At 34.8% G+C, this 26222-nt stretch overlaps 1 protein-coding gene across 8 annotated transcripts in view; it reads left to right on the top strand.

Moving 5' to 3' along the window:
* The window catches only part of LOC108690011 (rho guanine nucleotide exchange factor 12), a 368684-nt gene that overhangs the window by 79764 nt on the left and 262698 nt on the right, over positions 1-26222 (top strand). For all 8 annotated transcript variants that reach the window (XM_018197048.1, XM_018197050.1, XM_018197047.1 and 5 more), the window contains one exon: positions 6036-6260. In XM_018197048.1, the coding sequence (XP_018052537.1) occupies positions 6036-6260 (225 nt within the window). The remainder of the gene's footprint in view (positions 1-6035; positions 6261-26222) is intronic.

The raw sequence follows: 26222 nt of genomic DNA, 5'->3' as shown, positions 1-26222 counted from the left end.
CCTCGTAGAGGTCAAATGATTCATTATTGGGGATTGTCATCTATCGAGATTTTTTATCGAAACGACAAGATTAATGCTTGTATTCATAATCAGGTCTTATATTTAAGATTTCCTTAAATTTAGCTTCAGGTGTTCTACGAATTTTTCATTAGCTAGTGATGAAGATAAATTTAAGATCTGAATACGAGCATAATTGTTTAAGATATAATTACTTAAATGTTATGTCACGCTTTTTATTAATACGGTCATTTCGGGATGCATGCGAGAGCGCATTTAAGAAACGGCGGATCAATCAGAGCGGAAGGGAGATGGAGGCTCTCCACCTCTAACTAAGATATATAGATTACGTGGTTGAGCGTGATTGTTGAGAGTCGCGAGAATGTTGGGCGCTAAACGTGCTCGGAGACGACATTGCATTAACACGAAGAATCGCTAACTATATGAAAATTCCGAATCTGGGTACGCGAATATAGCACTAAACGCTGCAAGAATTCTCGCTCACGTGAAGATTGGCTAGCTCTACCTAACGGCAGAGGGGCTGGGTGTACATAAGAATTGTTCGAAGGAAAAGATGGAAAGAAAATTCAAAGATGAGAGAGTCGGATAAAACGATCGTCACTAACGTGGCGTATACGAGTTTATTGTAACAAATAGAATAAAAAAAATAGTAACAAAGAAACAGGAATGCCGCGCAGAAGAAATATGGGAAGAGAATTGCAGACAATAAAAATTACTGAAAGGAAAATAGAAGGTCGATTCTAAAATCAGTCGATTTTATAATACTCACGCATCTGTGCTGCTAAATACCGCGAGAGTATAAATTGGGGCCAAAAGATGTGCAGCTTGCGGCCTCTAAAGTTTAATGCCTTGCGGTCACAGTTCGAGATCCGTACAACACTAGACAACGCACGCAAAGAATGGCGCGAAAGTGCAAGCGATTGAGCACATTGAGAACAGATGCAATTCTTACATCGTTCATACCGAGAATAGATACGTCATGCCGATAGCACCCACCGAGAACTTTCGCGACACGCTGAGTTCACGCCTCAAGAACTTAAGGTGTTAACAGTTTACCATATTGTAACATCGAACAACATCCGTTTACAACGCTTTACACTAATTCGCGAATTCGATTGGACGTACTCAATGTTCACTGATGCACATTAAAGTTGTCGTACACAAGTTAACATAAAGATGTTTATAAATAATTATAAAGACCGATTATTAAATTGAAATACCCCTAAATAGAACAATGTTTATAAAATGTTTAGGAATGATTATTTTTGTTTTAAAACCATTTAAGATTATTTTAAAAACATTTTTTTAGGAACCAGTTAAATAACCATGTTGTACGAACGTTTTTAAATTGTTGTTTTTTAAGATATAAATATAAAATATAAATGAAAAGAATAAATGTGAGTAGTGGAGAATTAGAATTATATATCATTTTCATGAAATGAAGACATGAATTTGTCAATGAAGTTACAATGCCTGATTCTGTATTGTACAAACTCATTTCTGATTTTGTCTCATTCGCTTTGTCCGTACTAGTTTTTACTTGAAATACTCTATGGTAAAGTCTTATATTATAAGAAAAACGCAAATGGAATTTACCTGCTGATTGATGAGTGGCTGCCGATCAAAACTGGAAATATTGAAAGTTTTGTTTCTGATGAAATTTGATCAATCAGGAACATTCTTATTTTAATTCTAATACAAACAACATTAAATAGGAGATGCGATTTGTAAAGTTAGTTTATACAAAGGATCAGCTGTGGGCCCGATATTTTCGATTTTGATTAATGATCATTCAGCCAATTAACCTGCGAAACCTATTTGCGCTATTCTTATAATATATCCTTTATTTTATGGCCATTATTTTATTTGTATGTTTCTTTCACGTGGAATGTCCCATGTATGGACATATTGAGAGTACAAATTAGTTCGGTCCGTTTCCCTAAAGATAGCTCCAGTTGTTGTGAATGATTCATAGTAACAGCTGATTTTGGCGGTTTCAGAGAAGTTAAACATCTGCTAATAATATTCAATTTATATCGCTTTGAGTTTCATACAAAAACCTTGATTTTTACTGTGTTTGAAATGTCGAATTTTGTGTTAACCAAGCAGCATTTGCGGGAGATTTTGATTTTCTGCTTTAATTGGAAGAAAAGTACGGTCCATCGAATGCTTGTCAAAGTTTATGGTGACACTGCTCCAACTGATAAATCATGTAGAGAATGGTTTCGACGTTTCAAGGATGGATATTTCAGCGTTGAAGACAAGCCTCGCTCTGGACAGCCAAAAATATTCGAAGATAAAAAATTAGAGACATTACTCGAAGAAGATCAGAGTCAAACGCAAGAGGAGCTTGCAGAATCATTAGGGGTAACTCAACAAGCCGTTTCTGTACGATTGAGAACCATAGAAATAATTGAAAAACAAGGAAATTAGGTGCCTTATGAACTGAAACCGAGAAACGTTGAAAGGTGATTTTTCACTTGCGAACAATTGATTCAAAGACAACAGAGAAAGATTTTTTGCGTCGAATTGTGACTGGAGATGAGAAGTGGATATTCTACGACAACCCCAAGAAGAAAAAATACTACGCTAAGCCCAGTCAATTGTTGTCATCGACCTCAACATCAATACCATGGCCGAACATTCATAATTCGAAGATCATGCTCTGTATCTGGTGGAACCAAAAGGATCTTTACTATGAACTGCTGAAACTGGCGATTCCATTACGAGCGGTTACAATTGATCGTTTGAACCGTGCATTGCGAAAAAAACGACTGAAATACGAGCAAAGACAAAATTATTCTTCTTCATGACAACGCTCGGTCTCATGTCGCTAAAGTCGTAAAAAAATATTTGGAAACGCTTAAATGGGATGTTTTACCGCACCCGCCGTATTCTCTGGACATTGCTCCTTCCGATTACTAGTTGTTCCGATTACAAGTTGTTCCGAAGGATGCAGCAAGTTCATTTCTTTCGCAGAAATCGAAAATTGGCTCCAAAATTGGATCGCCTCCAAAGACGAGTCATTTTTTCGAGATGGAATTCGAAAATTGCCTGAGAGATGGGAAAAAGTAGTAGGCAGCGATGAACAATACTTTAATTGATCTGTTCATTCATTTTGTTTTGAAATAAATGCACAAAAAACGGACCGAACTAATTTGTACTCTCAATATTTCAATATGTAATTATAATTTTATATATTGTGTAACTATATAATATATGTATACGTATATGATTATATATGTTTATGAACTTATACATATTTATACATACTCATGAATATTTTTTTACCGAGAGCATATTATTTTATTTTTGTTCGATCTTCTTTTTTTTGTATTAAGTTCTAAACGAATTGAGATCGATGACCAATAAATCGTTTTCGTTATCATTTCCTCGCTTAGTTAACAAATATAATGTATAATTTTATTTTCATTCGTTTCCCTTTTTTTATATATTAAGTTATAAACAAATGAATGTCGAGATCCTTTAGATCACTTTGTCATTATTAATTTTTTAGCTTAATTGGCAAATACCAGCGTATAATTTCGTTTTCGTTCAATCTTCTTTTGTATTAAGTTATAAACAAATAGAGATCGATGACCAATAAACTGTTTTTCGATTATCATTTTCTAGCTTATTTAACAAATATAGTGTTCAATTTCGTTTCCGATCGATCTCTTTTAAATTATTACAATCAATTAGCTTTTGATAACGAACAAATCGTTTTGTTATCATCATTTTCTTGCATAATTCTCAAGTATTTTCCAATTTTTGCGATCAAAACATTAATTTCTATATCGCTGAATATCCATCGATAGCTTAGTGAGCGAGACTCCCTGGCAAGTGCCTCGTGCCCCGCATACCACGAGCCTCTAAACATCATAATTCGAATGTGCAGGAATCAGCGCTTCTAGCGCCATCTAATGCCAGACGGTGCAATCTGTACATTCTGAGAGCTGGTCGATTACAATAATAGCGATGTATCTGAATCTGGAAAGTTATAGATCCGGACTTTGCGTCACAATTCTCTGCTTGAAGAATACGTAGAGAAAAAATAAAAGCGTATAATACAATCGGAATGTGAGCTATCGATGAAGTTGTACTTAAAACTTGATCACAACAACCGTTAAATCCTATAATCTCGATCCGGCGCAATTCACTGGTTCGCATAAAGGAGCACAGTAGTGTTTCACGCCATATCTTAGCACCGAGACACTACCGTGTCTCCAGATACATATATATAATTACATATAATAAACATGTATATGATTCGAAATATTTGCATTTTACTTATTTAAATTAAATCAGTATATGACGGCTTTAATATGCACCATTGCGCGCTAGTGCGTCCAATCGAATTCGCCATAACAATTTGGCACAACTCATATTTTCTCCAGCCCTATGGCTTACACATACGAAAAGTCGCGAAGATTCAAGCTCTTGGATCCTCGTTCCCGTGCCATGCTTCATACGAGGGTACAATGGCTTTTTCGATTCCTCGCAACCGCGATCTCCAGGAATGATAATCGATCTTCATTCGTTCCCCGACGATTGAAATCCGTCCAAGAATTCTGTGCACGCGTGTTCGGCGTTTACGTTTCGCATTGGCTACATCGTATTTATGACACCCAAAAACGCCGCTTATGGCAGACTTCGCACTAAACTGGCGATGACAGACACAAGATGACTTCCGCCACGTTATGTGCGATGTTATACGAATTGATAAACAGGGATAATCTCACTGATAATTTTTGAGTCCTCCGCGATACTATGGTCTCTGTGGGAGCGTCTTCCACGGATCAGGACGTTTATCGTGTTCGCTCGAAGAGAACGAATAAAATCCCGATTGATACACGATCAATTTATTAGCAAGGATGCCTCACGCAAGGATGCCCTTGCACATTGTTGCGATCAGTTAGCGGATTCGCAGTCCTTTGCGTGCAACGTCGTATCTAACGGAATCCTATGGAACATCTCGCAGCTCCGCGGATTTTTTGTGTCCTTCCTTGTGTCCGACCTAGCGGTCGTCTCCGGTCTCCCTATCAGATATCTTGGGCATTATGATCTCTTCGTCGATTCCGGCAGTCTGACTTTTGCCGATTGGCTTGTCTTCGTTCCAAGAATCTTTCCTTATTTGTCGTTTGTCCCTCGCGCCCGTTTTTGAGCTCAGGTAGTTTCTTGTGAGCCGTGGCTTCTATAGGTTGTCGGAAGCATTCGTCATCTCCGCACTCCTCGGCACTAGTCTGCGGTAGCTCTGGTAATCTGAACCTCCCTCTACTTTTCGCCAACGGTTGCCTCTTCTTGGCGATATCTCGTTGCCTCTTCACTCGATTAGGTATTTGTATATTATAGGTTCCTGTATATTATACGAAATAAAACTCAGAAATTAACAAATAAATTACGATTTTCACACGCGACTTCTCTGGAGATTTCACTCGTTCGCAATTCCCGGCCCGGGGCGGGCGCAAATTAGCGCTTTGTGATGGCGGAGGATCATTGCGACGCCGCAGCGAAACTGCAACATCACAGTTAATAAAATTTATATTTTATTAACTGTGATGTTGCAGTTTCGCTGCATAAAACATCTTGAAAAAGCTATTAATTTACTATTTTTGTGAACAATGAATCCAATAAATTATTTTGAGTGTGGATTAATAATTTATTGAGAAAAATTAAATACTTTGAAACTCAAGAAATTGATAAAGATCAAGGCCCAATTTAGGTTATTTCCTTCTTTTTGAAGGAAGCCCGATTTGTTATAAAATCGAATGGCATATTATATAATTATTGTATGGCAAAGTTAGTCTTTACAACTTTAATCCAAAATTTCACAAAATCGCGACGTAATAAGTGGGTTATAAATTGTATTCAATATGATAAAAGGGTTTTTTTAAAATGATTTTTTTTCTGAAATCGAGAAAAAGTTCTTTCCTTGAATTATGTTAACAAAATTATAAGTAAAAGAATAATAAATATTTCTAGTCTAGCCTATTTTTTACAATGTTCTTACTTTTTAGCTTGAGAAAAAGCGGCAGTTGGAAACACAGAGAGTTCACACATTTCAACTTATGTTGGAAAAAGAACAAAGTTACGTAGATAAATTACGAAGCGAGTTGGCAAAAAACGGCACTGGCAATAGCAGCACTCACATCACGGCCATACAGGCGGAGCTGGCGGGTGCTGAGAGAAGAGTACGCACCTTACAGGAACAACTTGCGGCGATTAGTACGACAAACGAACAGGTCTGCTTTTTTATCCCTTTCCTATGTATATTTTTGCTCATTAAATTTCTTTAACAGTCGATGTTAACATGTAAAATTATCAGAAACCTTTTACTTGTTACCTAACATATCTAAGAATTTAAATATATCAAAAGGACACTTTAAAATTGAAGACATGGTGGAAGGATTGATGTGTTTAGTTTCGTTTGCAAATGTCTCTCTCTAATTCTCTGGCTTCTCACTATTTTATTTATTTGATGACTATTCAGATCACAATTTAATCACCCTTACAACTGAAGTTGTTGTCTTCGTTGTACTTACGTCATTTAGATTCGGTCTTTTTCACTATTTAGACTACTATTTAGATTACCAATGTTCGTGTCACATGCTCCAACATGCTCCTATCATAGCTCCTCAATTTTGCTCGTTGGAATGAGTAGGAACTAGAATAAGAGCATTTTGGAGCATGCGACGCGAGCAAATCTACAGTACTTGTCACATAACTATAGTGAAATTTATTTTCACTATTCATTCAATAAAAAATTAAAAAGAGAAGATGTCAATTAACATGTGACAAGTATATTCCTCCTCCTAAGTATATTCCGCTACGGAAATCCGTCGGTGCAACAGCGGTGCCTAGGATAGCCGGTCGGTTGCGATCGAGAACGCTCGATAGTGGCAGAGTACTCTATCACTTTTCTATACTCGCGGTCGGAGGATTCGGAACTGGATAAGAACGGTAGAAGAACAAGATCGGTGTGGGGTAGAAAAGAGACCGCGGAGAAAAACGTAGCTTTTATACTGATTGTTGCTCTCGCTCGTATTGTTCCGGAATTGTTCGGCGATTCCCGCCGATTAACAATACGAGCAGGAGAGAACGAAATTTGGCGAAATTCAAACGAACTCAGCTATCTCCAGCGGAGTGTTACCCACGAGTTTAATGTATAAAATTCGGGCGTATCGCCCCTCGGCGATTGCCGCAGCGATGTCTGACCAGTATTTTCGATAGGAACGATACACATCCAGAGAATACAAACATAATAATTTTGAAAAAAAAATATAAACTAAATTTCGGATGTGATTATTACAATTTATAAATAAAGGATAATAAAATAAATAAATTTGAATATCCACACTCAGTTAATTTTTAATAAAATGAAAGAAAGAGTTTAGAGCCATAGCTAGTTGTTAGTTGCTATATTTAAAAACATTAAAATTAGAAAAACGTTTCGACTTTACATTAGATCATTTTCAATGTTCGATTTCAAGTAAAAATGATATCTAAAAATTCTTATCAGTTTGACGACCTGACATATATTCAAATATATTTAAATTAATGTTAAAATTAACGGATGCATGATAATTTATACAATTATATTGGGTTGTTCAAAAAGTCATTGCGTTTTTTCCAATAGATGGCGTTGTCCACGTTTATTTGTATGCGAGCGTAACATGAATGTCAAATGTTTACGTTTTGTTGTTGACATTCAACCTAAAAACCAAAAAAAAAGTTGACGCGATTCGAGTTTTGTGCAATTGTAATTCGAACATGGAGAATTTTGAAATATTCGCCATATTCTGTTTTATTACTTCAAAAATAGGAAGAAAGCAACTGAAGCAAGGGAAAAGTTTTTGCGTCGAGTTTACGGCAGAAATGTCATCAAAAAACGCCAGTGCCAAAACTGGTTCGTCCGATTCCGTGATGGTGATTTTTCAGTCAAAGACGCTCATCACTCCGGGAGCGCCTTCCAAGATTGACGACGATGAAATGAAAGCATTGGTGCAAGCAAATAAGTATTCAACGATTCGGGAGCTTGTTACCGCTCTCAAAGTGTCCGTTGGAAGTGTTCATGACCATTTGAAATCACTAGGCTTTGTAAAGGAGCTCGATGTTTGGGTACCGCATGAGTTGAAAGAAATTCATCTGACGAATCGCATGAGCGTCTGCGATCAACATCAAATGCGAAGAAAACGATTCTTGAAGTGATCATGGGCGACGAAAAATGAATTGTTTACAACAATCTCCGAAAAAGAAGTTGGAGTAGGCGAAGTGAAGCATCGGAAAGGCAAGCAAAGGCGGAGATCCACCAAAAGAAGGTAATGTTGTCAATATGGTGGAATTGGAAGGGACCAGTCTTCTATGAGCTACTTCCAAAGAACAAAACGATTAATTCCGTCTACTGTGAGCAGCTGCAGAAATTAAGTGATGCCATCGTACAGAAATATTCCGAGCTAATCAATCGTAAGGGTGTGGTGTTTCACTACGCCAATGCGAGACTACACACAAGTTTGGTCACTCGGCAAAAATTGTTGCAACATGATTGGGATGTGTTACCACATTCACCGTATAGCCCAGACCTTGCTTCATCAGACTTCCATCTCTTTCGCTCCTTGCAAAACTCCTTGAATAGTAAAACGTTTGTTTCTGAAGACTTCATCAAACAGCACTTAGACAAGTTTCTCGCAGAGAAGGATGGGAAGTTTTATGAACGTGGTATTATGAAGTTGCCCGGGAGATTGCAGAAGGTCATCGAACAAAACGGCCAATATATTATTGATTAATGTTCATCACATATATTAAATAAACACACCTGAAAATCAAATGAAAAAAACGCAATGGCTTTTTGAACAATCCAATAACATAAAGTTTGAACTCTTACAATTTAATTATATATTATATTTACATTGAAGAGATGTGCATATAATAAAGTGACGAAATTGAAATCATTCCCAACAGTTTGAAATCTTATAAACATATAAAAATTCGAGTGGTATTCCTTCCAAACTATTTGAAATCTTGCAAACGTATCAAAATTTGAGTGATATTGTAATGAGTGAAATTGTAACAGTCATAATGACTGTTTGGTAAGTTTCCCACTAAAATATATGACGACGATTTGCAACATCTTATAAATATCGAAAATTGAATAGTATTCCTTGCTATGTTCATAATGACCGTTTAGTGAAAGTTTTACGTTACTTGCAATACATGAAGGTACATATTGTGTAATATCGATAAATTAAAAAATTTTTCTTATATGCTGATATTACCTTTATGTGGTTCTACAAATAAAAATTATTATATAATTATCTCTTAGATAAAAAGCATTGTTAAGACAAGAACTCTGAATAATCACCAAATCAGTAAAAAATAAAAAAGTGTAATGCTTCGTCCCAAGAAAATTCTAGAACTTAAATTCTATTATTTTGTTAGTTGTCTTGCCACGTAGATCTTTAACTATTGCTATACAAATTATTTAAACTAATAACGAGAACCTGCGAGCAACTAAAAAGGATATTGTTGTGGAGATAGAGTTCATCACTGGAATAGGAGAAAGGATGATAAGAAAATTTTTAGGAAGGGGAAAGTGATTGTATGATAGACGAATACATTTCAGGCAGAGATTCAGTGTCACTCTATTATTTAACCCATTACCTTTTTATAAAAATATCAGAAGTGTTATATCTAGTTACAGAAATTATATACAGTCATATCAGAAGTTAGTCTCTTATAACAAGATTTACTGTGTAAAATTTTTATATTGTTCCAATCGAAATTATGATTGAGTGATATCCGATGAGTCGATATGATAGTGAATCTGACTTTTTATTAATGTTAGACATGTGCTCCGCAATTCTCGTTTTTAACTGCCTTCATTTGGCCAATGTACGAGGTGTTATAGCAAGAAATTCTGTATACAACATCGTGATGTATTGTTGTCTCCAGTGCATCCTTGTCAGTTTTAATGTAATTTTTTAGCATTCGGAATCGTAAATGCTAGTTTTAAGTTCACGCACGTTTTTTGCAATATTAGAATGATTCTGAGATGGTTCTTACAAAAGATGATTCTTAGTAAAATATCTGTTGTTTTCTCTTTGTTGAATATGCTGAAATGTCCTATTACTGCTATCATTAAAATGAAATTTAATTCTAGTTTGTGAAGTAGAAAAAGTAAAAGGGGAATAGGAATTTTTAGGTATCATTAATGATAATAAATTTTCATATATGCGTCTGTTAATTTTAACGTTAATTTAAATGAGTATATGGTCAGGTCGTCAAACGGTAATAGGAATTTTTAGATGTCATTTTTATTTGTAATTGAATATTGAAAACGATCTAATGGAAGGAAACGTGTGTTGTGTAATTTTAATTTTTTTTAAAGTAGGAACTAGCAGCTATTGCTTTAAGCCCTTTCTTTCATCTTAATAAAATAAAGATGGATAATAATCCTGTTGAAAATATAATAATCCTGTATAAAATATATATACTCGGAATTTTTATACAAATTGAAACACATTTTCGAAATACATACTCAAAATGTTTATTAATTTTTTTGTAAATGTTTTTGTAATTTTTTTTAGAATTTTTCATAAATGTGAATTCTGAAATATTGTAAGATTCGTGTAAAAAAAATTTGAGGTATTTTCTAAAAAGTTATAAAATTATACTGAAATTCTAAAAATTCTGAAATGTACATAAAAATTTTGGAAAATTATATGAAAGATCTGAGAAAAATTTCTATCATTATAAAATTTTTCTCATAATTTTTCGAAATTTGGTAAAACTTTCCTTTTATACAGTTAGCTACAAATGATCTTCGAGTGATCTTGATTTTGACCCTTGAGGTCAAGAGCATTAACTTCTTCCGTCACTTGTTATTCATTAAAAAGTTATGAATAGAATAATTTTTATAAATAGTGCGCAATTTTTAATATAAGGTACATATAATATTTCAGCAACATTTTCCCTTGATAGGGGGAGGTGAAAGTCGTGCATTTCCAAGCAAAGAGGAAGGTGGGAGTGGGAATTGCTTCAGATGAAAATCGCTTCGCTCCCTGCCAAGTAGCGCGACTTTCACCCGAGGCGACTGCTACTCCATCTCCCCTCTGCTTGAGGGCGCCGGCTTTCACCTGAAGCGACTCTCATTTCCCCCCCCCCCCCTCCCCCTCCTTGGAGGAGCACGACTTTCCACGTGAAGCAAGGTCTACTCCCACTTCCCCCTGTCAAGAGAAAATACTGTTGGAACAAGGAATTAAATTTTCCAGTCATCTCGCACAACTGTTTATTGTGACACCATCTTGATTGTAGATTTTAGCGACAATCGAGATGACCGCCATCTTGTATTTTTTGAGATCGCTCAACTTACTATTCTCTATCGTGCCTTTACTTTTGTACATCGAGCTCAATATTGCTTCTCTTTTTGTTGATATTAAAAACGCACATTGAACTTAGCGATTGTCATTTATAATTATTCTTCATCCGGCGTACTCGATTCCATATTAGATCTAACTCAATAGATTATGGGCTCAGCTGCGTTAAGGTGGTTGTCCATGTATTCAATTAATAGTGCAAATTTTCTTCTTTTTTACGATGGCTTCATATAGACCGTATTGTATTGAGTGCGAGACCCGAGACAAGTTTTCCAGGGCAGAGGAATTGAAAGTAAAGATTTTGAATCAGAAGAAACAGAAGAAACAGAAGTGAGAAAAGATGGGAGAGAGCTCATTACTGCTTTAGTTGCGAAGAGGCAAATCGAAGTAGTTCGATGTCCAAAAAGAAAAAAAATGGATGAAAAGAGAACTGAGAGCAATAGCAGCCTAATCGTAAGATGTTATGATTGTAGCGTTATAGGACACAAGAAGTTGGATTGTCCGAAGAAAAAAGAAAATAAATTCTCTGAAAAATCTCGGTAATCGACAAATGCTGTCGATGATTACGTCATCTGTCACATGACTGTGTGTATTGAAGAAGCATTTGGAGACAGATGCGGTACAGTAACCCGACCCTAGATTCTTGATAGTAAATACACTGCTCATCATCATCATCTTTATGATGACGGAGAAAGTTCAATGGATGCACGAATCGGACAAAATCACAATTAAACCTAACCAATCAAGCTATTGCAGAAATCAAAGATGAAGGAGAAATTCTGATTACCGTTGCGATTGAGCAAGAAAGATGACTAGTGCAGCTCCGGAATACATTGTAACCGATTTACGTATGAATTTGGTCTCAGTAATTAAGATAACGAACACAAGGTAACTTTTAATAGCCGAAAAGTGCGGGGTAGTTGATTGTGACGGCAATGTGAGACTTATGGCGAATGTCGTAAAGGAGATTTATATTACGTTTGCGAAGATGTAAAATATGCGAAGGTCGCAATTACAATGATATTCCGAACTGTTGAAATGGATCAACTACCATTTAAATGCCCGTGATCTCGCGCGATCGATTCGAGACCGTGTTTCATTAAATGTGAATCTAAAGGATATTGATAAAACTGTCGACTTGTATCGTTGTGTTTAAAGGGAAAAATGATAAAATTATTCTCTGAATGATCGGAGTCCATGCATCGAGCCATTAAAGATTGTACACACAGATATTGTTAGTCCATATCACAAGCAACCAATGATACACGATATTTCGTAACTTTATTGACGACTGTAGCAGATGGGAAGAAGTTCATTTCCTACAAGAGAAAAGTGTATTAGAGGCATACAAATCGTACAGTAGTGGAAGCGGATAACTGGAAGGCAGATAAAGTAAAGTATTTGCAGTTGGACATGGCGGAGAGTACTGCAAGTACGAGTTCGACCAATACGTAGTCAAAAATATTAAACGCAGATTAACAATCCTTTACATTCCACAGCAAAAATTGTTGAGACGTTCAATTAGATTCTACAGGATATGACTAGATGTTTAATGCTTCAATGAGACTTGACAGCGAGTTTCTGGACTGACGTCATTGCCACTGCTTGTTATATACGCAACCGATGTCTAACAGGCGCCTTAGAAATTCCATTCGAGAAATGGACAGGTGAATCGGTGAGTTACGATAATCTAAAGACTTTTGGTTCGAAAATATTTGTTTTAGACAAGGATCCGACAAAGAATAAGTTATCGGTCGCACGAAGGTATTTTTATCGGATATTCTAAAGAAACGAAAAGATTCCGGGATTCCATCGAAGCATAAAATTGCTATTATTGCTCGAGATATTCGTTTTGTGGAAGAGATAAATGACATCTCTGAGGATTCGTCGATCTTGGATAATTTAGTGATGGAAAGCACAATCAAGTCAAATAAAGAGTCTGCCGAGGATCCTCCACACGAACACATCGATTGGTTTCCGATGGATTCCGTTGTATCGACTCAATCAATTACAACTTCTAGCACTCCACATGCGTTTATGACGCGATACGAAGAGTTTAAGCGAGCAGATAGATCGAGATTTTTTTCACATCGGAGCAAGAAGACGATTTAAGAAGTTATTTAGATCCGAATCTAGAAGGGTGAAATCTAGCTAACGAAGACCTAATAAAGGTAAATGAAGAAAAAAAGGAAGAAGCAATCGATAGTGTCTTCGCTGTAGCTAAAATATATCTATTCAACAAGTACTTGAAGATGAGGATTGTGAGGATTGGAACAAGGCTGTAGAAAATGAAATAATGAGTCTGTTAGAGAATGATAAATAGGAAATTATAAGAAAATTGGCGGACAGAATGTTATTGGCTGTAGACTTGTATTAACAAATAAATATGGTCCAAATGGCCAGATTGAAAATGGCCAGTCACAAGACTAGATTAATCGCCAAGAGATAGAGTTAACATTTTGGAGTTGAGTTATTAAACATTCGCCCAGGTTGCGAGGTTGGAAATAGTTCGGACTATAATGGCTCTCGCTTCCGAACTTAAGCTAAAAATTTGACAGTTTGATGTTATTACTGCTTACCTCAATGGTCAGCTCCAGAAAAAGGTTATCATGGAAATACCTGAGATGCTCGAGGAAATGCTTAGGAGAATAAGTGCTGCTAAAACGAATATTTTGGAGATTACACGTGCTCAGGCTATGTTTAAAATGAGAAAGGAGGAGACGTTTGTCGCCTTAAGCGAGCTTTGTATGGACTAGGTCAAGCTGGATGGCAGTGGCAAGTTAAGTCAAAAATTGAAAAGCTTAAAGCAACCGTGAATGAACCATGCCTTTATTACGGCTGGCACAATTCTGAAGTCATGCATGTGACCGTCTATATTGACGATCCACTTGTAGCAGCGTGAGATGAAGCTTGGATTCAGGAAATCAATTCAGGAATCAATTAACTATCACAAGACTTTGAAATAAAGAATCTCGGTCCTGCAAAATATTGTTTGGGATTGGAGATTAAGCAAGAAGATGGTGTAATCGAGTTATCACAGATTGGGTTACATTGTGACGTTGTTGAAAAGATATGGAATGGAAAATTGCAACGAAGCCACCTTCCTTCTAAGATGCCATCACATCGTCCGACGGTGGGATCGTCATTAACTCGAGACTCGAATTCTCAAAAGTTGCCATATCGTAAGTTGATCGGCGCCTTGATGTATCTTACTATAGCTATTGGATGTCGCTAACACCGTTTCTAGACTGGCTCAACACGAATAATCCTCAGGCGGAACACTAGTCGACAACCAAACGAGTCCTGAGATATTTGTCTGCAACATCTGATCTGACGCTTGGCTCGTGGAGAGATTGGAAATCTTAGAAGCAGCGAACGATCGTGTCATCGTCTACTGAAGCAGAGTATATTAATTTCTCGAAAGCCACAAAAAAAGTCATCTATTTACGAAGTCTGATGGACGAAATTGGGATGAACAAGTATGGAGAAATTGTTCTCTAGATTGACAATCTACATTGCTTTCGATTCTGTTCATTATGCCCGAACAAAACATATAAACATCCGATGTCACTTTGTGAGAAGGTTGCATCCGGTGAATTGGAGCTAAGGCATGTTCTACAACACGTATGATGGCAGATATTCTAACCAAGATACTCCTTGTTTCGCATAAGAGATGTCTAGAAGGACTGGGACTGCCAAGGATGAATAATACTGACGTGCGGTTTGAGAAGGCGCATTGGAACAAGGAATTAAATTTTCCGGTCACCTTGCACAACTATTTATCGTGACGCCTATTTATTGATCTCGATTTCAACGACAATCAAGATGACCACCATTTTGTATTCTTCGAGATACCGCTTACTTATTATTTTCTCTCGTGCCTTTACTTTTGTACACACCGAGCTCGATATTGTATTGCTTTTCTTTTTGTTGAGATTAAAAACACACATTGTGAACTTACCATTACGGTTGTCACTTGTAATTAGTCCTTATCCGGCGTATTCGATTCCAAATTCATATCTAACCCAACAAATACTGCTGAAATATATACCTTATATTTAAAAATTGTGCGCTATTCATAAAGATTGTTCTGTTCATAACTTTTTAATGAATACGAGCGATGAAAAAGGTTAATAATCTTGATTTCTTTGAGTATATAGCAATTGCACACGAATCAATTGCGCATAAACTAATCACAGCGTTAGAAAAAAATAAAAATAAAAATAACTCTCAGAAGTCATTGTGACTGACAGTGGGCAATTGCTACAGTGTACAAGTAAATTGCTCCCGACCTCTTTGAGAGTCAAGGTCATTCGGAGATTACTTGGGGCTGACTGTAGGGAAGTTTTATTCAGTGTTTTTGTGTAAATTTGTGTAGAATTTTTAAAATTTTTGTATAATTCTATAACTTTTTAAAAAATTTCTCAGATTTTGTTAATCTTACAATATTTTAAAAATCATGTATATGGAAAATTCTGAAAAAATTATATAGATATTGTGAGTATTTCTGAAATGTGTTTCAATTCAAAACAATGAGTGATAATCGCAAATTTAAGAGATTAAATCTAATGATATATATAATGCTTATATGAATCAACATTGGGATGTTAGTGTGTTGATAAAATAAAAGTGTGTTGATAATAATCAAAACTGTATTAAACAAAGATTCCAGTATATGATTAAATCCTCTTCTGTACATAATTCAATAACGCAAATACAAAATAATTAATAAGAAAGTCGCATTTTGAAAACTGTGTTTAAACTTAAGTAATGTATTAGGTGTACAACTTTGCTTCCGCTGTTTTTCTATAGATGGCTTTAGCGATAAGTGATGATCGAAATAAATAGACGTCATACAATAAACTTGGGTACCTGTCAACATAACCCTATAGAAACATTAGTCGATTTGTGCATCATAAAAAAAAATTATTCTTGATTGAAAATGTCAGTTTACGAGCCAAATTCTCGTCATTTGCGGGAGGTTTTAATTTTTTGCTTCAATATGAAGAAATCTGCGGCTGAGGCTCATCGAATGCTCTCAAATACTTATGGTGAGGCCGCTATTAGTGAAAGAACGTGTCGTGAGTGGTTTCAACGCTTCAAGAACAGTGATTTTGACGTCCAAGGTCATGCTCTGTATTTGGTGAGACCAGCTCGGCGTAGTGTATTATGAACTGTTAAAACCGACTGAAACAATCATAGGCGATCAGTATCGAACGCAATTGATGCGTTTGAGCCGAGCATTGAAAGACAAACGGCCACAACGAGAGACACGATAAAGTGATTTTGCAACATGACAATGCTCGACCCCAAGTTGCGAAAGTGGTCAAGACATACTTGGAAACGTTGATGGGAAGTCCTACCCCACCTGCCGTATTTTCTAGATGTTGCTCCCTCTGATTATCACTTGTTTCGATCAATGGCACACGACCTGGCTGACCAGTACTTCCGGTCTTATGAAGAAGTAAAAAATTGCACCGATTCGTGGATAGCCTCAAAAGATGACCAGTTTTTTCGACGCGGAATTCGTACGCTTCCCGAAAGATGGGAGAAAGTAGTGGCCAGCAATGGACAATACTTTGAATCATAAATGTATAACCAGTTTTTTATAATAAAGCCTCGAATTTCGGAAAAAAACGGCGGAAGCAAAGTTGTACACTTAATATATCAAATTATCCAATTTGCTACAGAATACGAATAAATTGTTATTATTTTAATGGAGAGTTATGTCTTAAAATAATGTCTTAAAGTAACTTACATGTAATGTTGAATCAAACGAGTCTTAACAAACTATCTTGTTATTATTGAATGTTATTATTGAACAAACTATCTTGTTATTATTGAATTGTAAAATTTATTATATAAAACATAACTGATATTAATCACTACAATAACGTAACAAGTGATAGGATAATAATAATAATAATAATAAAAGGAAAAATCACGTGTCGATGATTGGCGCGATAACTGATGTTTATTTTAAGCGATTATTAAGACTGAAACGCTTTAATCAAATTAATTTTTACTGATTCTTATGCAGGATAGTAATGCGATAAAGGCCTCAGTATGTAGAAATAATTTCCTCCGTCTCCGCGCGAGTTATCTCTTTCTGGAATTTCATTGTTAGACACGTTTCATTGTTAGACACGCCTTGCGTGTTTTGATTGGCTCGCGTTAGTCGATGCACGTGTCACGTCGTACCAGCGTGATAGAGAGCAATACTACTATTCGAATAAGTTTTCGCTTGGAATATTCACGCAAAATGTTTAATTAAAATATTTTCAATGGATAATGTGAAACTAATTAATTAATAAATAATAACTAATTAACTAATTAATTAACAAAAGCAAGGCAGCGTAGAATTAGAGAGATAGAAAAAAAAAGAAAAATTTCGTTTGTACGGATGGCATAGTAACAAGGGCTTCATCCTTCCATTAGAAGCACCTTCTATCTAGTCATTCTTTGTTCTTTATCGACACCTTAGGTTACACATATTAACTCTTGGCTTGTTGAATGCTATCTTGCATACCATCATTCTTTTTGTTACTTGCGCTACTGCGCAATTGCCAGCCATGACATCTAAGTATTTTTCACTCGCGAAATTGAATTGAGAACTGCATACCTATTAGTATGGGCAAGGTTGCTGTCTTGAGTCTTGTTCGCTCTCCTGATTAATGGAAAATTTGAAAAATCCAATGCTGGTCCAGGATCTATTTGCTATTTCATCTATGCCCTCCTTTTCGCCCCTACAACGAGAATTTCTGTTGCTGCAAGAATTAAAATCATTTTTTGCTTTAACATTTCAGGGCATTCTTGCGGTAAGTGACTGCTTGAGTAGTTAATGAATCTTGGGAGTCTTAATGGCAGATCTCGCTATTTTGATGGAATGTTGTCACAAAGCATGCATCTCTTACATATTTTACTAATGTGACTCTGTAATATGAGTAGAACTCTCGGGCTTTAGCTGGATGGAAAATCTTCATGTCTATTATAGTATAAAGATCGTACTTCGAAAGAATTTAACTACTAAACTTGATATAGTATGGGATGACGCGTAATCGATTTTATCGTTTCTTTTATCGTTTCAAGCACGCGCTTGAGTCTGAGTCTGCGAACACTTATTATTTTATAAAGCGACTGTATCGCTTTTTTCAATTCCTCTTCATCTCTTTCTAGAGAAACATCTTTTATGCCTAATGTTAGGACTCGGTATGTGGAGATAAAAGCTCGAAGGTCGCGTCGCACAAGGTCCAGATTAACAACAAGAAACTTCGCCACCATGGCAGTGTGCATCTGGACGAAGATCTTTCCTTTTCCGATTTTCCGAGTGTTAACTTAGTTTTGACAATTTGAGTGATTATGCGCTTAATTAGCACTTCGTATATTATCGTATTTGTGCTGCTATTAATTGCTTGTACATGCATAGTAAAAGGGATGATGTCCGTATTCGAATAACGATTTTCAGAGTCTTAGACTTTTTGAATCTTGTAAACCTCGTATCATCTACGATGTTTTTGTATGCTGTTCTTATTTTGGTTAAATTTCATTTCCGAATTCTCTGTGATCTTTATATTTTTTGTCGAGGATTATTTCTGAGATGTTTATTCAAATTGGATGGCATTGAATATATAGATTTGCATTGCGTTGCAGTTGACGCAATCCTTTTGTTGGTATCATGTGAGAGAAATATTGCTGAGGCGCCAATGATTGGAAGATTTTCCTTAATCTCACAATTATTAAATTGATTTTTTAGGGTAATCGTAATAGTTGAGGTTACGAGGAATCACACAAGATTCACGTCCTCCGACCTCTTTGTTGGCAGTGCTGATGGAATGTTCTCATATGTCGTAATCGAGTGCTGAGGCAGATGAATCACTTAAATTAGAAGTATTGAAATAAAGATCATCGAATCTTATGCGAACGCCATGCATTCACTTGTCAAAATTTTGACAATGTTAGCTTCACAGATATTCACTTTCGATCGCGCTATCCACCAAACTGCTTCTCTTCGCAGAACAATCGTTTTTTATGAAGGTTCACATACCAATTCTTTGTTAAAAATGAATCACAAAGGCATGATCTCTGATACTTATCCCTCTACTTCTCCTCTTTTATAATCAATCAATCTCTAATGACTTCATTATCCAATCACTCTTATTCTCCACGCTCTCAACTAATTGGTAAGTAGTCGTTCCTTGCGCAGACTGCATAGGAATACACGCACATTTTTTATAATTTAAATTCAAAATGTAATAATTTATAAATGAAGTTTAGGATTACATCCTTCCGAGAAATTATGAGGCCGACCCCATTTTTTTGCCAGATTCTTTCATTTGAAAATGAAACGCGTTGATGAGCATATTTTTATTAAAATTCCTTTTTTTTTAAAAAAAATTTTTTGTAAAGTAGAAAATGTTTTTGAAAAAGAATTTGTGTAATTGAAACAAAAAAATCTTCACTTATGATTTCATATCCCTCTATATACCACCGATATAACAGATTTTCTAACCTGAATATTTCAATTTTAACAATATAATAATTTAATAATTTAATTAATATCTCAGTTTGTAGGATAGAGCGATACTTTTTTGCCAGATTTGTTTATTTTATGCAAAAACGCGTCAAATGAGACTAATTTTATCAGGAGTGAGGCCCCTAAACAATTACTAAATATATTTAGATACATGTGCTCTATAGCTCCATTTTTCTGGGTGTTTCACAAAGACATCACAAATGCTGTCTCTTCTAGAATAAAATGGGAGAATATAGTTCAGATTGGAATATAGTTCATCTCATTTTAATTGCTCACCTCGAAAATCTCGAAAAAAGCATTTTAAACAAATTTTTTAGACAAAGTTATGTAGCCTGTATATGTGTATTGATAGGCACAACTAGATGTTTATAATTTTATCAACTTTAACAGGTGGAGAAAGAGGAGTTGCAATAAGAACCATTTTGATCCTCCTAAATCAAATGAAACTAAAGCAGAAATGTATGTCGTATTAATAACTCAATAGAGTTATTAAGCGTTAAAATTCAAGACTTTAGAGTTTAAGATATCTGTCATCTTGACTAGAGACAGCTTTATGTATGCATTCTGCTTTAATTATACAAATTCACTGCTTTAAAAAAAAATTCACCGTTTTATTAACTCCTTGCCGATTTAAGTTTCGAATAGAATGTGTGATTGTAATCAACAATCAAGCTTGGCGCGTGTTATGTTCGGCACGGCTCTCACTCGTGATACTCATGTTTAACCTGATTTTTTACACGATATTGGCGAAAGGGTTAAGCATACAAATTCTTTGCACTAGCAGTGAATTTGTGTTTTTAAAGCACAGAATTTGTGAATCTTCTTGATATGATTACGGTGACCATACATCCTTTATTGTAAAGGACAGTCCTTTAAATTAATTTGTTTTTTCAAAACTCAATTTTGTCCTTTATTTTTTAATATTGTTCTTTATTGTTTTTTTTTATTTGACATTACGGGAAATTTTTTTCCGAGTTCTTTTCTAACTAGCGTTCTAATGTCTTAAAATTAATGAATGAATTTTTACAGAAAATATTTTATAGTTTCATGCATATAAATACAATTTGTTTTCGTTCATTTTTTATATCTTTAATAAAAAATTAAATTTATTCAAACTATTTGTTTTCATTTTTTATTATTTCGAATCTTTTATTATTTCAAATCAAAGGTTTGTTCCAATACAGTCGAATCATTTCAAACTATCAGAAAACTGTGTAATTTGATTACACTGTACAATAAAATTTTATAATACATGGATTCTTGATAGTCACAAACTTTAAAAACATAGGAACAAAGCTCTAACATTTTCAAATTTGTCCTTTATTTTCTTTAAGAAAATATGGTAGATATGATAGATTTTTTAACCTGAATATCTGTCACTTTAATAATTAATATTTCGATTCGCAGGACAGAGCGACACTTTTTTCTAGATTTTTTCAGATTCATTCATTTCATGTAAAAACGCGTCAAATAAGATTAATTTTATCAAAATTGGTGATGAAGCTCCTAAACTGAACAATACCATATATTACCATATATAAATTGGAATATGAGATAGACGTATGAGCTCTAAAGTGCGTATGTATATAGGGCACTTCTATTAACACTAGACTGCAAACTTCCCACTTTTCCTTATATAAAAGTGTTGCCTGCGCACAGTGAATGCGCAATGGAAAACCGTTATATATTATATATAGAAAAGAGATGCCTATAGATCACAGCCAGCCTCTCTATGATTGGTTCTCCTTATATATTCCTCTAAGTATATAAAGAGATATTATTTGGCAATCTAACTTTTAATTTTCACGAATTGTTACGAACCACGTGCACCACTATTTATTTCACATTCTTTCATTTCATGCAAAAACACATTGACTAAGTCTAATTTTGTTCATTTTGTGTGTATATATAACCTCTTCGAGTATATGAAAGTATATAAACATATGGTGTTCCGCGTATGCGCGGTTTTACAATGCTCATGTATCACAACTAATACATATTATCTGACAACAGGAAAAGTGGAGAGTTAGCAGTCTAGTGCAGTGTTGCCAGATGCAAGGGAATTTCTCGAAACCTGGAGAATTACAAGAAAAAAAATGAAAGAGGGAAAAAGGGATTTTTTTTTGGTGAAAATAAGTTAAAATTTAGGGATTTTTTATAGTATGAAAATTTTGTTTTATGCTCGGTTTTCGATCGGTTATTCAGTAGTCGGCCGTGAGGTAGCCACCATGATGATGGACAGTGTGGTGTGTGGACAGTAGAGTTGCGTTCGGAAACACTACTCGAATGCCCTTGCATCGTTTTATTCTTGTTTTTTCCCAATGTTAAATAAGAATAAAACATGGCTAATGTTTCCGAATGCCTAGTGCTTGGGTTCGGGGCGGCTACGCACATGCTTAATCTTACTAGACTGATTTTTGAACTTTTAAATTTGTACTACAAATATATGTATTTGTTTAAATTAAGATAAGGAACATCAATTTATGTTAATTACTAGTCTTACTAATCTGATTTCTAATACGAAGTCTACAATAGAAGTCATAGCGATAATAATATCTTTAGTAAAAAATTGACCAATCAGAGTCGATTATACTTCTCATATTTAACTGTAGTTGGTCAATTTTCTATGATTTAAGGCGACCGCTACGACTTCCATTGTAGATCCCGTCTTAGACTTATGTTACGCATTATTTGTTTCTTTAAAACTTTTCTAATATTGCACAATAAAAATATTAATCATTAATTTATAGTACTTATTATTATATTTTTTCCTTTATATTACGTTTACACAGCATTAGTAAAACCGTTTTAGTAAAAACCATTTTATAAAACTGGCCAATCTTAATCGTTCCATTCTTCCGAGCCCCGAGGAACTATGACTTGGCCAGTTTCATAAAACGGTTTTATCACTGCCGTGTAACAAAGGTCTATGTTCTGTTTCATATTTATTATAATTCCAAATTGTGATATATTAATAAAAAAATAATTTATGATTTTATTTTAAAATTTGTAAAAAAACAAAAATTTTGTGAATTTAAGAAAAATAGATGACATTAGCTGAAAATTTGGATAAACAGGAATTTTGGGAAAAATAGGGAAAACTAGGGAGATTATCATATGCATAACTAGGGAGATTACCATAACAGGGAAATTGCTTCGCTGGTATCTGGCAACACTGGTCTAATGTTATAATAGAAGTCTGTGATGTACAGTGAATTGAAAGCTTCGGAATTATCTTCTTTCGAACTATTCGTTATTTCAAATGTTCGAAGTGGAACTTATGGTTATTCTACAATGTGCTTTTTGTTTCTTGTTTTTTGCTATTTTTTGCTATTTATTTCTTATAATTTTGCTTTTTATCCGGTTTTTTGTTTTATGTCGCCCGAGATAAAAGTTAATGAACAGAAGGAACAGGAAATATGTAGCAAGAAATACAATTGTTGATAAAACAATTGATAAAACAAAGGAGGAAAAAGCAAGAGATAAAAACAAAAAGCAAAAAAGCAAAAAAACAGAAAACACATTGTAGAACAATCAATACTTTGTTTTGAGAGGGACATCTTTTGATGGTCACAGATTCTCTCTAGATGTGCTCTTAAGATTTCAAGGTGATTTTTATTTTTTTTTAATGGAATTACATAATTTTTTTTGTATAATTTAATTCTTCTAATTGTTGTACATAAAAGTACTAAGGCGTAGACAGAAAAAAAATTAATTTGTGAGAATTTTGTACTTTATTCTGGTACATATTGACATGAAATATTTCGTGAACTATTAATTTTTTTACATAATCGTATCTCTTTAATGAATGTAATAAAATTTCTTTAGTGATTATAATGGCACTTCTTTAATATTTTTATAAATAGAATAAAGAGATAAATTAATTTGTATACTGAAAATACGTAATTGCTTTAAAAAATATGTAGGCCAAATAGATAATTTTTTAAATAAGCAAATGTGTCCTTTCTTTTCATTTGATTCATCTCATTATTCTATTCATAAAAATATTAAGGTATGATTATAAAAAATTAACTTATCACGAGATATTTAATATTTCATGTCAATTTCATGTGCCAGAATAAAGTATAAAATATCTTGTAAGTTATTGATAAGTCACTTTTGATATTTTTATTGAGAGTACAAATTAGTCCGTTTCCTTAAAGATAGCTCCAGTTGTTGTGAATGGTTCATAATAACAGCTGATTTTGGCGATTTCAGAGAGGTTAAACATCTGCTAATAATATTCAGTTTATATCGCTTTGAATTTCATATAAAAACCTTGATTTTTACTGTGTTTGAAATGTCGAATTTTGTGTTAACCAAGCAGCATTTGCGGGAGGTTTTGATTTTCTGCTTTAATTGGAAAAAAAGTGTGGCTGAAGTCCATCGAATGCTTGTCGAAGTTTATGGTGACACTGCTCCAATTGATAAATAATGTAGGAAATGATTTCAACTTTTCAAGGATGGAGATTTTAGCGTTGAAGACAAGCTTCTGGACAGCCAAAAAAATTCAAGACAAAAAGACAAAGAATTAGAGGCATTACTCGAAGATCAGAGTCAAACGCAAGAGGAGCTTGCAGAATCATTGGGGATAACTCAACAAACCGTTTCTATATGATTGAGAGCCATGAGAATGATTCAAAAACAAGGAAATTGGTACCTTATGATCTGAAACCGAGATACGTTGAAAGGTGATTTTTCACTTGCGAACAGCTGATTCAAAGACAACAGAGAAAAGGTTTTTTGCATCGGATTGTGAAATGAGAAGTGGATATTCTATGACAACTCCAAGAAGAAAAAATACTACGCTAAGTCCGTCAATCGTTGCCATCGACCTCAACATCAACATCACGGCCAAACATTCATTCGAAGATCATACTCTGTATCTGGTGGCCAAAAGAGTTTTGTTTACTATGAGCTGCTGAAACCTAGCGATTCTATTACGGGCGACCGATATCGGCTACAATTGATTCGTTTGAGCCGTGCATTGCGAGAAAGCCGCCCGGAATACGACATGGTAAAGTTATTCTTCTTCATGACAACGCTCGGCCTCATTATGTCGCTAAAGTCGTAAAAATATATTTGGAAACGCTCAAATGTTGGGATGTTTTACCGCATCTGCCATATTCTCCCGACATTGCTCCTTCTGATTACTGGTTGTTCCGAAGGATGCAGCAAGTTCACTTCTTTCGCAGAAATCGAAAATTGACTCCAAAATTGGATCGCCTCCAAAGACGAGTCATTTTTTCGAGACGGAATTCGAAAATTGCCTGAGAGATGGGAAATAGTAGTAGGCGATGGACAATACTTTAATTGATCTGTTCATTTATTTTGTTTTGAAATAAGTGCCCAAAAAACGAACCAAACTAATTTGTACTCCCAATATCTTAATACTTTTTCATGCGGAATAATAATAATAATAATAATCAGAAGAATTACACGTTATGTTAAAAAAATTGTACAATTTTCCATTTAAAGATATGGAGACAATCGTCATATATTTTTGGTTTCTCAACTTAAAAAAAAGCAACGTGATCAAATTACGTCCTCCTCGAAATTGTTAGTTTTATTTAAAATATTTTTTTGTATTTTACGTATTTTTCAAGATATTTATCCGGGGAAATTAAGATGAAACAATCTGTATATACATATATGTGTACGTGTGTACGTATGTACGTGCGCGCACGCACGCAGGATACTATTGGGCTTTCAACGTAATCCATCTGTAATGTTAATAATTCTCCAAAATTTAATTACATACATCTTAAAAACCTGTAAAGAACTTGCGAAAAATATTACCTCCGGGAATCAAATCTCCGGATCTCTTAGAGTCATTCTAGTAAAAATCGATATGTAAGCGGCCATCTTCATGATTGGTACCACCATGTTTTCAGTTTGTTAATGTGTTAGTGAATGTAAATGAATAGGTGAGAGCAATTTTTATAAGTGTAAAATCACGTTTTTCAACATGGCACCAGGGCAAACGTTTTTTTCGCTTCGGTCTGAGTTAATTATCTTAAAATAATTATCGTCAGTCTAATTTTAATCATATTAACCGCCTTCTTATTTTTTCGAGGGCAGATGTCATTTATTAAAGAAAAATAAGTATTATTAGCCGTTTCCAGTAAAACAAACATGACCCGTTTTTTCGATTTTGTGTCTCTCTCTCTCTCTTACTATTATAGAATGACTCTAGGATCTCTCTAGCATTATCTTAAAAAGGGTTATCAATGAAAAAAATATAGCCATTCTATTTAAAAAAATGAAGGTGATTTTGAAATGTCTCCAATGCCTGTATC

Source organism: Atta colombica, unplaced genomic scaffold, assembly GCF_001594045.1.
Source record: "Atta colombica isolate Treedump-2 unplaced genomic scaffold, Acol1.0 scaffold29, whole genome shotgun sequence".
Lineage (NCBI taxonomy): Eukaryota > Metazoa > Arthropoda > Insecta > Hymenoptera > Formicidae > Atta > Atta colombica.
This window is presented reverse-complemented; position numbering and strand designations above follow the sequence as displayed.